Source organism: Hydra vulgaris, chromosome 08 (genome assembly GCF_038396675.1).
Source record: "Hydra vulgaris chromosome 08, alternate assembly HydraT2T_AEP".
NCBI classification, from domain to species: Eukaryota; Metazoa; Cnidaria; class Hydrozoa; order Anthoathecata; family Hydridae; genus Hydra; species Hydra vulgaris.
Window position 1 is genome coordinate 35679604 of NC_088927.1, and position 12554 is coordinate 35692157.

General features: G+C 27.6%; 2 protein-coding genes across 4 annotated transcripts in view; one reads left to right on the forward strand and one right to left on the reverse strand.

Moving 5' to 3' along the window:
• The window catches only part of LOC136083792 (ribonuclease H2 subunit C-like), a 34567-nt gene extending 31799 nt beyond the window's left edge, over positions 1-2768 (forward strand). For all 3 annotated transcript variants that reach the window (XR_010640096.1, XM_065803570.1, XM_065803569.1), the window contains one exon: positions 2583-2768. Coding sequence is in view for 2 of the 3 variants with exons in the window: in XM_065803570.1 (XP_065659642.1) it covers positions 2583-2642 (60 nt within the window). In the remaining variant the exon portion in view is untranslated. The remainder of the gene's footprint in view (positions 1-2582) is intronic.
• A 5994-nt stretch (positions 2769-8762) lies between these two features.
• LOC136083793 (uncharacterized) lies at positions 8763-12158 on the reverse strand. The gene is made up of 4 exons (XM_065803572.1): positions 11597-12158; positions 10900-11181; positions 9518-10815; positions 8763-9170 (listed from the first exon to the last, which is right to left on the reverse strand). Exons 3-4 carry the CDS (start codon positions 9796-9798, stop codon positions 8804-8806), a joined length of 648 nt encoding a protein of 215 aa, XP_065659644.1. The 5' UTR covers positions 9799-10815; positions 10900-11181; positions 11597-12158; the 3' UTR covers positions 8763-8803.
• Between the last annotated feature and the right edge of the window lie 396 nt (positions 12159-12554).

A 12554-nucleotide genomic window follows, 5' to 3' on the forward strand; every position in this document is an offset into this window, starting at 1 on the left:
AGATCAAGTTGGAGCAGAGCAAATTGCAACTACTGTGGTGAAGCAAAAGATTTTCCTCCTGAGAAAAAGTCTTGCTTAGCCAAGCAAATGGAATAAGGTTATTTCCAATTAATACCAATTAATACCAGGTAGTTATACATTTTTTATAATTTAAAATATTTAAAGTTCAATAATATTTAGCAGTGAAAACTGTTGTTTACATTTATATTTATTATTACTTTTATTTTATAACACATATCATACAATTGATGGCAAGGGATCTGTTTTGGAAATGATGTTATTAAAATAACTGACAAAAGTAACAAAACAAGTAGTTTTCAACAAATAAAACGTCCCATGCTAACAGATTCACAGTGTCGACAGATTCAATATCTCTAAATTCAGGTATTAAATGTTAGCTCATTCTTGCCATTATTGAAAATCTATTTGAAACATGCGAGAATGTCAAAGTGTAATGAATATTATTCAACTGAATGACGTGGCATTTTACACTGTGATTTTAAAATGGCAAATATTATTTGTGGAATTCAATCCCATTTAAGCAAACATTCTTGCTGCTGGTGCAATGTCAATTCCGACAATCTATCAAAATGTGAATCTCTAAAATCTTTTAGCACATTGAAGGAAAGATATGCTAAGTTTGTTGCTAATGGCTCAGATTTAAGCAAAAAAAATTTCAAATGTAATCCATTCACCGTTGATCAATATGGACAACTCGGTGCTCAATTTAGATGTTATTCTGCTAATGGAACTTCATCTTCTTCTTGGAATTGTTAATCATCTTTTCAAAAATCTTTCAAACTTGTGCCCTGGAGCCAAAAAATGGCCAGCTGAGTTGCACATTTAGCTCCAGCTATACCATAGCGGACACTTCATAAGCAATGATTGCCGTAAGTTTTTAAAACATTGACATTCTCCAAAGAATGGTTGAAAAAGTCTGTGCTTATGAAGTTTTTGGTTTTATTAAAACTCTGAAACATTTCAAAAAGTTGTTTCTTCGTGTTTTAAAACAATGCTAAAGGAAAGCTTTAGGTCTGAAATTAAGAAATTCAAAACATCTTTCCTATTTTTACCAATATCATTCGCACCAAAGGTTCATGCTGTCTTCTACCACGTTGAAGAATTTGTGTTAAAACGTCAATCTTCACTTGGAATCTTTAGTGAACATGCAACTGAAGCATTGCACTTAAAATTCAATGCTCATTTGTAAAGATACAAGCACTGTTCTGATCATCCAGAATATGGAGGAAAAAAATTTTAATTGTGTTGTTTACTTTAATAGCAAGCATTTGTAACAAAAAAATCAAAGTATTGTATGAAAGTATATGTATTAAAAACTAAAATGTTAACTTAAATCTGTAAAAAAATACTATTTGTTTCTTTTCTCTAGTATTCCACAATTATCTCTTACTATACAACGCTATGGTATCTGTATATTTTTGGCTATATATATAGTTTATGCACTCAAGATAATTTATTATGAAAAATTTTTAATTTTCAATTAAAATATAAATATTTGCAAGGAAATAGAAAAATTATTATAGATAGACATCTGTAGAGAACTTATCTCGACCTTTTAAGTACTTTAGATGTGTTGTTTTGAAATGTTTTAAGTTTGAAAAAGTCAAATTTGGATTTTAAACATTTAAACAAACAAGGTTGAATCGTATTTTTTTTTAATGTTAAAGGCAATAAGTTTTTGGAACAACATTCAGCATTTTTACAAAAGTACCACAATATATTTTTTCCTCTTGAACCCTACAATCTACGAAAATAATCATTTTTAGAAAAAAAAATTACTCTAAAGTAAATCAATATTCATTTAAAAAAAATTTAAGTTTAATCAATTTTTGTTTTTGTGTTTTAGAGTTATGATGATGTAATTAATTGAACCCCCTCATGTTGAGGGGGTTGTAAATTTTGCATGGTCACCGTTTCTAAACACCAAGAGTATTTTTAATAAAATTTGAAATATATAAAAGAGCTTTGGTTTACTATAAAATAAAGTGTTTTTTTTTTTATATAAAAATGTTTTTCTTGACGGAGGTCAAGTGGAAAAAGTTATTGGGGTAATTTTTCCTCGAGTTCTGACTGCCACAATTATTTGTAAACTATCTCTCATTTTATTTCATTTTGAAGATATAAAAGTTTTGGGTTTATTTCATTTTTGAAAGTTAACCATTTCGAACACAAAAAATCCAAAATCCACATGTTAAAATGCAAAACCTAAAACACCTTTAAATGTACTCATAAGGTCTATATAATGCCTTTTTTGGTGGATTTCTTTGGTACTTTCAAATGAGGTTGATCTTGGATTAGACAGGGTGTAAAATGATTAAAAAATTTGCATAAGTTTTACGTAAGTTATGTTTGTGCATGAAAATGAAAGTTGACCCTTAAATTTTTTATCATTTTACGATAGTATTTGTAAAAGGTTCGTTGCCTAGTCTCTTACTAAACAAAATTATTTGTGTAGATAATAATAATTTGTATTAACTACTATTAATCTGTACATATTTTAATTTCTATATATTTTTATTAATTTGTATTAGTTATTACTATATTATTTTTCATTTTTTCAGCTTCATGCACCTATTATTAAAGAAAAAGTTGAAAAGTTTGATGTAGAAAATTCCACTTAGAGTTTTCGAATTCATCTAATCTAGCTTATATATAGCTATTATACCATAATGTAACTATTTATACCATAGTGTAAAAATTATTTGATTCTGTACGTATATGGTTCAATATTTATTTTTTAATTTCAAGTTATTATAATGTATATAAGAGTTAGAATTTTATGTTATGAACAATGATCAAAATTAATCTTATTTAGATTAATGACATCCACACTGGGTGGGATTGGTCCACACTGGGTGGGAATTGTTGATTTCTTTAGATAATAAATACAAAAAGAGTCTAATTTTAAATATAAAAAGTCACAAGTTATTCTAACATGCTTTTTTTTAAAATTGAAGATTTTAATTTTTTTAGGAAATCTTTAGTTATTAAAGTTTTTTGTGTCAAACTTTGGGCATTACAGTTTTACACTCTTTAAAAAAAAAAATCCAGCAATTTCTCCTATAGAGAGAATATGCGATATACCCTTAGTAAGGTATTATTTTTAACCTTATATAGTAAAGGCATCCATAAAGTACGTACGCAGTAAAGCCACTAATTAAATAGACACTTCCTCGTTGTACGCACCTGTATGCTTTCAACCAAGCCCACCCTCTCTCAAAATAATGATTTTTTAAACTCGTGAAGTTCAATGCTGAGAGAGATAGTCAAACCGCGTACGAACTCGCTGTCTTAAACACCCCCCTCTCTCTCGTACGCATCCTTACTTTTTTAGTAAACCCCCATACTTGCGTGCGTATTTTATAGAAGACCCTGGTAAAAAATTATATTACTAATAATTATTTTTTCCTTTTTTTTGACCTTTAAGATAATTTTCTATCTTTAAGGTCAAAAATCGTATGATAAATAATTATTAGTAATATAATGTAGAATATTTTACCTTATTAAGGTTATATCACATATCCTACCCTTAGTTTGAAATTTCTAGCCTTTTTTTAAAGTCTTGAAAACAAAACCTCTATTATAACAAAAAGGGACCTTAGATATTGTTAATTTGTGGAGACGTTAAATATTTTTTGGAAAATTTTCCCACCCACCCCAAGTTTATTTTGACCCTTCCCTCCCCCGTTTATTAACTTATACTTGTCAGCAAAAACTTAATATCTTAAAACTAACAAAAATTAAAAGTGAAAATCGGCCCTAAAAATAAGTAAATTCTTTTAGTCACTGATAAAAACAAGAACTTTCAGTGTAAACAGACTTTAAAAATCGCCGACCTAATAAATTTCGATTTGTCTCATAAAGTATATCTTAATAAAAAGTATAAACTTTTATCAACATATTAAATAAAATATTGAAATTAAGATAAAACAGCTGCTAGAAAATGCGCGTTTGACCGTAAGCTAGGCTAGATATAGTTTTAAGCGTGTTTTGTAAAAAATGTTAGTTCGGATTTATAAACTGAAATTAAAAAAAAATACTTGTTGTAACATAAAAAAATCCCCCTTCCCCCTCCTTATTAAATCCCACCTACCCCTTTTAATAATCTGGACTTAAATCTCCCCCCCTCTCCTTTCTATTCCCACACACCCACCCCCACATTGTATTAAGGACTCGAAAGGGCTTTCTTTTTTTTTTAGTCGGCTCAATCACTAATTGTTAACATTTCAACTGTCTGTTTACTGTTGCTAAAAACCATTGTAATAAGGTTATTCTCAGGTCACAAAATCTTGTACTATATCTCAAAAATTAGGCTCAAGAGACTTTGGAGAATCTTTAATAAGATCTATAATAAGAGTAAAACTGTTATTCCACCTTTCTTGCTTGGTTTAGATTTTGCTACCTCGCCTTAAGACAAAGTTGAGCTGTTTGCTAAGAACTTTTCATCAATCTTGTCTTTTGATTCCACTAACACATCCTACCTGATATAACCGACAAATAAGTTGATCCATTGCTTGACATTCATATCACTCCAGCTTCCGTATCTAAAGTGATATCCTGCTTAAAGTCTTCTACAGCTTGTGGTCTGGACAATATATTTGTTACAGTCTTGCAGAAGTGTTCTCCGGAGCTATTACCTATATTTTCAAAAGTATTTAACAAGTGCTTATCAAAGTCTCGTTTTCCAGTCTGCTGCATAGCAGCATCTGTTCCCTATTATCTCTATTTTCATTAATTCTGGAGAGCAATCTGACTATTCCAACTACCGCCCCATTAGTCTTCCTCCTATCATAAACAAGGTTTTTGAGTCTTTGACTAACAAACATGCTCAAAAATTTTCGCCTCCTCTATGCCATAAACGTTAGAGCAACAAGTTGATTAAATATATTTTGTACTATCTTCAATCAGATTTATATTCATTGAAAAATTTTAATTTTTGTAGTACAATATTTCAGTGTTTTACTGTATAAAGTTTGAACTCAATTTGAAGGAGTTACAAATTTCATATGGTCATAATTTTTGAACGCTGTGAAGTTTTAGTATAAAACTTAAAATTTATCGTTAAATAAAAGTCCATTTGAGAATAGTACAAAAAATATTTTATCAACTTCTTGCTTTCACGTGTGGGGTTTGGGAGGAGGGGGTAGTATTTTGGGACTTTTTTGTTCCAAGGGTCCAATCATCGCAATTCTATTTGTTTATATTTGATTGTAATGTTTATACTTCATTAATCATATACAATCATCACTTGTATTTGACACAAGTATAACCATACAAACCTTTGGCATTTGCTCTATGTCTAAAAGTTATCTCAAAGACCAAAAAATGCTGGATCCACCAGGCTAGCCTTTAGTTCAACATAACGCAAAAAACATTTTGGTTTAAAATTCGCTTTAAATTTTCTTCTTTCTTTCCTTTGTCTTTGGACTTTTTCTTGCCTTGTTCATTTATTTTTAATGTCTAAGTGAAAAAAGATTTTTTCTAAATTGGTTTTTACCTTTGTATTTCAAATGTTACGATAAATAATTTTAATCTTACAGTTATTTTAATGTTGGCTGAAACCTATTATTAAAAAAACAAACCTTTTAAAACGCAATATAACATTAATTAATAGCAAAAGTTAGACACTTATAATATAACATTCCGTCATCCTTAGTGTAATTAATGCAGCAGACCAATTTTTTCATAAAACATTCATAAAACATTTCACAATTCGTTTAAAAAATGTTTTTTAAACACTTGGCCCCGCAGTGGCTGCCTATGCTGGACATGGGTAAAGGCGGACTTGGGATCCACCCCTGCTAGAAGATAACTTAAAATCAATCACAAGATTCAAAAAAATGGAGTTCACGGTTGGCTCTGAAAACAATTTTAACATGCACGTTTATCAAAATTACACAAATGTTGAAAGTTTTAGAAATGTTGAAAGTTTTAGAACTCTAGCTTTAATTAATTGCAAGATTCCGGAACAACTGAAAACCGACAATCACTCATGAACTCAAATATACGGTTAAAAAATAATTACAAGTTTATTCTAAAGCACTATTTTAATTGAATAAGATTTTAATTTTCTAATTTTTCTTTTGCGGGTTGGACGCCAATGCAAAAAGTTATTGGGGTGCCCACAACCTATAGTAAAAGATTTACCTGCTTTCCTTACTTTTTAAGATAGATTATATCTGATAAAACAAAATAAAGATTATATTTGATAAATACGTCTCTATGAACTAGATTATATCAGATAGGATTAATGTTATATGAAAATAAAAACAAAACGTGTTTTTTTAACAGTTATTTAAATAATCACATTAATCAGCTTTGAATTGTAACAATTAAAAAAAAAATAAAACGGTTTTTAATGTTATTGTGTTATTACACAAAAATTACACAACTAAATGTTAGTACACAAAAATTAAACTTAGTGAAAACAACGGTTGTGCCCCCATTGTGAGGCACAACCGCACCCGTACAAAAATCGTTGGGGCTACACTTTCCGTGGTACATTTTCTTTACAATTTTTACAGCTTAATTTGCTGATTTTGTTGCACGTTTGCACACCAGATATACATAAATAAAATGATTTTGTTGCACGTTTGCGCACCAGATATACATAAATAAAATGATTTTGTTGCACGTTTGCACACCAGATATACATAAATAAAATAACAATTTGTACTATTAGCTTTATATTTTAACAGAGTTTTAGAAAGTCTGGAAAAATATGATGTAAATATAATATTTTTATCAAAATAACTACTGTTATGCACAACTTCAGAAACGCAACAGGCAACAATTACCCTCATTTTGTTTATTGACATAAACAAAATGAGGGTAACTATTTTACCAATGAAATGTATGTTTATAAATGGTTGTGCCTCTATATGCAGTTATGCCCCCACTTCATCTACGGGCAATGGCTATGAATACGCTCAAATCTCAAAATTTATATTAAATAAACATGAAATGACTGTTATTTGAAGAAGTAAATAATATAACTTACATTCTACTTACTTACAAAGTAAATTAGAAAATTAAATAACCATTTTTTTCAAATTACTTTTATGTAAGTTGTCTTTTTTTAAATGTGTTATTTTTTTTAAATATTATATTTGCGTAAACTTAACTCAGAAATAACTTTTTTTACATATAAAAAACAAATAATATTATTATTGTTATATTATTATTTTATAATAAATATTATTATAATTATTATTATTAATATTATTATTGTTATATTATTTAATAATAATATTAAATAAAAAATAATAACATACTTCAATGTAAATTTTTTACATAATTATAACCAAAATTACTTTTCAAAGTAAATTACTTTACACGACTTTCCATTAAAAGTAAATTACATTTACACGACTTTCCATTAAAAGTAAATACTTTACACGACTTTCCATTAAAAGTAAATTACTTTACACGACTTTCTATTAAAAGTAAATTACATTACACGACCATTAAAAGTAAATTACATTTACAAGTAAAAGTAAAAAGTCTTTTTGTGCAAATTAAACTTGTAAAAATAAATTACTTTTTCAAGTAACATTTATTTAAAAATCTAAACAAGTAACTATGTTTTTCATGCTATATAATTTATGCAAAAAAAAAAAAAAAAAAAAGAGTTGCTTTTAAATGTAAGTAAATTATGTATTTTAATATGAGTTGTGTAGGTAATTTACTCTTAAAAGTAATTCGCGTTTTTACATCAAAATAAGCAAAAGAGTCATCCATAGAGTTTGACTTAAAAGTTATGCATCTTGTCATATCTTGGATCAAACACAAGAGTTTGTCATATCTAGGGTCAAATACAGGTGTTTGTCATCTTTTCGAACGTTCGAAAAGCATCTTTTCGAAAATCTGACAATTTTGTTTTTAAAGAAAAGAAATATGTTTACATATATAAATGTTTTTTAACTTTTCTTCTACAAGTCTATGAAAAAAGACCAATAGAAAGTTTATCATAAATACCTACTTTCAGGCGCTTAATACTCAAGAGGGAGCGTTTATTAATTTTTGAAAAAATAGCGGATTATTATCCTACATTCACTAATAACATTATAAATAAATATTTTGCATCGAACATCCCAATTTTTATGCTTCAAATCAAAGAAAACTCTTTAAAGTATTTTAAAAAACCTTTTAAAAATTGATTTTATTGAAATCTAGTACCAAAATCAAATAAAGATAACAGTGCATAAAGATAACAAGTAAACATAAGTAACTTACTTTTACAATATTTGAAGCAAAATTAAAATATCTAATTTTTATTTTCTAATTTTATACAATTTTAAATTAAATTTTGATTTAATTTTAAACTAATTTAATTTTAAAGAATACTCCTGAACCAAAAAATAAATTTATTTGAAAAATACGATGATGAAAGCAAAGCATTAGTGTATACTGATCAATACTGATTAAGCTTACTGCAGCGGTAGGGCAGGTCGATTTTTAACTTTTTTTTAGATTTTAACATTGGACATGTTGAGAAAGTTGCAAACTAACGTGATAATAAGTAAAAACAAAAAATAAAGGTTTTTTTGATAGCCAATTTTTGAGGAAATAAAATTTAGTTTTACTATAAAAGCCGATATGAGGGGGTTAATAAAAAAATATTTAAAAACAGCAGATAATTATAGAAGCTAATGCAACAAAAAAAAGTTTCAATTTTAACTTTGTTGTTTTGCTTTTTTAAATATTTCTTATTAAAAAAACAACAACAAAAAAAAACAAGCTTCAAGAAAAAAGTTTTATTTGTTGTTAAAATACAGTTTATTTAGATCACAACGTCATCATACTTTTGACAATATGAATCCTTTGAAGAAAAATTAGGTCTCTTTTGACGACTTAATTTTTTTGCAATGATATGTTTATGCCTTGCTTCTATTCCATACACTGTATGGCAAGCTTCAGATGTCATTTTCACAGCTCTCTCAAGACTCTGAGTATGAGAAGGCAATACCGGTAACTCAAACTTCGTTCCATTAAGCAATGATTCTTGTAAATGCTGAGATAAAATGTGTTCAGTGAAAGCTGGTTCACAAATACCTGTTTGAGAAAGGTCTACTAAATCCGACCAATGATATGCATCAGTATTTATTGCAGTGATTTTGTTTAATCTTGTTGTATGCACCGTCATATTTCTAAATGAATTAAATTTAAATTCTAAAAATAAAAATCTTTTTTTGATCTTGTGTAAGTTTTTTTTAAAAACAAAATTTAATAAATTAATTTTTTGTTATATTTTTAGACCAAGGTGTCAAATTAAAGTTCCGGCGCATTATCAGTTTTGAAATTTTACCCATCCGAAATTGCGCATTTAGTAATTTAGAACTTGTTTTTTCTGCTTGCTGATAAAAATTTTCAAGGGTTTACAATTTAATTTTTCCAAAAATGCTCAACCGGTTATAAAGACTCTTTCCATTTGTCACCTTAGAGTAAAACATTAAATTCCTAATGAACTACTTTATTTTAATAATATTATGTTTACCTGATACTTAAAATTTTTCTGGTCGCAGCTTCTCTGACTTTATATTCATCTGATTTTATCATGGAGTACAATAGATTTTCAGGCAGCAAAGCAAAAGCATTGTGTTGCAAGTTTTTTAATGCGATAATTTTGATTTCCTCAGACTGTTCTTTGATTCTTTTAATCATATTGAAAATATATAACTGCTGATTGTGAAACTTATTATCCAACTTTATTTCAAACCAGCTAACTGCATACACTTGCACAATAAATTTTATAATTTGTTGAAGCTTATCTTGCATTTCTGGTAGATATGTGCCTCTTGTCCAAATACACAATAATCGAATTGCCAAAGTTAACCATCTTGAATGATTTAATGGTCCAATTTTCCACTTTACATATTTATGATCAACATTTTCCTTTGAAACTCCAAGAACATATTCTAGAAGAAGTCTTTGATCACAACTCAAATCTTTTAATGTCTTTTCATGAAAATGTATGTTATCTAGATGGCCACTAATTTTTATGAAGTCAACTTGAGGGAGATCTTGATAGTTATTTTCACAAAGTTTTCCAATTGGACCACTAAAAAGATTAGGGCTTTTGGTGCCTCACATCAAGATGCTTAAAAATAGCTCGAAAGGGAAGTTCATTTTGGTGAAGTGAACAGCCAATAATGTGCAATTTGCTATTAATTTTTTTTTCTACAGCTGTTACAAGCCCACTTTTCCAACCAGTGTTAGTAGCAGTATTATCAAGGAGGATAGCTTTTAGAGAATGAGCAATCTTAAATTCATTTAAGACACTAGCAACTTCATCTCCTAACAAAAGTCCTGTAGCACCTTTAATTGGAATGACTCTGTGAGTAAGATATGATCCAATTTCAGACCCAGACTCTACTGTAAAAGTTAAATGGTGCTCTGACTGTTTATCTTTTCTTAAATTAATTTTTCCGTTTGGATACTTAACTTCTCTGTAAAATAAAGTGTCTTTGTCAACTTTTCCATCAACTCCAATACATATTATGCTATAAATATCTTCAATATGCTTATCTTGACTTATACTTTTTACTCTAGTTTTCTCTCTATCAATTTTTGATTTATCAATAAATACTGTATCTAAATTTCTAGATTTGGCCAAAGTAGGCCCACAGCCTGCAAATCTAAGAGGAAAGCATTAGCAAGGCTAGCCCCAATACTTGATGAAACATCAGCCCTAATTAATTCCAAAGCATATCTTGATGGTTTAAACAAATTGTAAGCCCCAGATATATTTCTAATCAGTTTGTAACAACGTTCATTGTCAAAGTTAACAGGAGTCTATAAAAAACATTCAAGCAAAAAAAGATGAAAATATTAAAGGTACATAACAATAAAAAAAGTACATTATATGACAACATATACCTTTAATACTTCACTTATTTCATTACTGTAACTTTTCAAGTGTTCATCATCATTCATTACTGCTGCATCCAACCTTTCCATGTTGTTATCAAATGATGTATACGTATTGCTTTTTTGTTGAGAAACTTCATTTAAAACCTGCTTCTGACATTTCTTATTTCTAGCAGAAACTTTGTTTGTCTTATTAACACTTTTACGATCAATGGATCCAAGTTGAAACAACCCCTTAGGACCTATTTTTGCTCTCTGATCTTTCAAATACATTCTATCTTCTAATGGAACCTAGAAAAACAACGATGAATCTTTTAAAATAAAAACACAATTTATATCATTTATTCATTGGTCAATTTATGATAAGTGCAAAATTTGGTCATTTTGAGATAAGTATGCAGTTTTGTTATATTTTGTCAAGCAACAAATCAAATTTTCAAACACATCTCTTGCAAAATGTCATATTAGCACTTATCATATATATATATATATATATATATATATATATATATATATATATATATATATATATATATATATATATATATATATATATATATATATATATATACATATATATATATATATATATATATATATGTATATATATATATATATATATATATATATATATATATATATATATATATATATATATATATATATATATATATATATATGACTTTAATATTAAAATGATCTCAACCTTTCTGTCAAGAGGACATGTGCAAACTATATGTTGTGTTTGACAATTGTCTTCCAAGCACTTTACAAATTTATCATTACAAGAACGAACAGGTAGATTATATTTGCAAGCTGAAATATCAAATAAGAGTGTCTAAACTCTTCTCAAGGTTATTACACTTCACTTTAGAAAGAGATTTTCGGTTAATTTGTTTTGCTTTCATGAAGCATAGTTTATTTATTAACTTTACCACATAATAATTATCATATAGTGGTAACTTTGGATTCACAGTGTGCCATATTTTTATCACATTAATTGCTATAATTTTTGCAATGTCATAATCTTTTAAGTCTTGGTTGATGTCTTTAAGGAAATAGCTGTATTGAATAATCTGGCGAATGGTTGGTGGCTCTGCTTCATTTAAAGGTGAAGGCTGACCACCAAATTTTTTAGCAAAACTGCCACGTGTTAAAACAACTTTATGGTTTTTAGGCATTTCATTAAAACATATTATTGTAAATAACATATGTTAAAGCAAATATAACGACTTTAAAAACAATTATCAATCTAAAAGTTTGTTTATTTATTTTTGAACGAGCGCAAAAATTTCCGCTAATTTTTAAAAGTAACTTTAGGAGAAAGTTTCATAGAAATATATTAAAATTATAAATTTTTTTTATTAAATCATTATTTCCTATATTAATTATAAAAAAAATTAGTTATTTTTATAAAAAAATGTTTTATTTTTAAAACATTATAACTATTTCATTATTAATCTCAAGCATTTGTATTATGAAATGATTAAAGATATTTTCTCTCAACACTTATAAAAATTTACATTCAAACTTGAATCATATCAATAATATTCACAAAAAATATTCAAATGCTCCAAAAACTATTAAAATTTGTTGAAAAAGCTTTTATAAATGATAATAATATATTACTAGGCATCTTTCTCAACTAGTCCAAAACTTCAGTT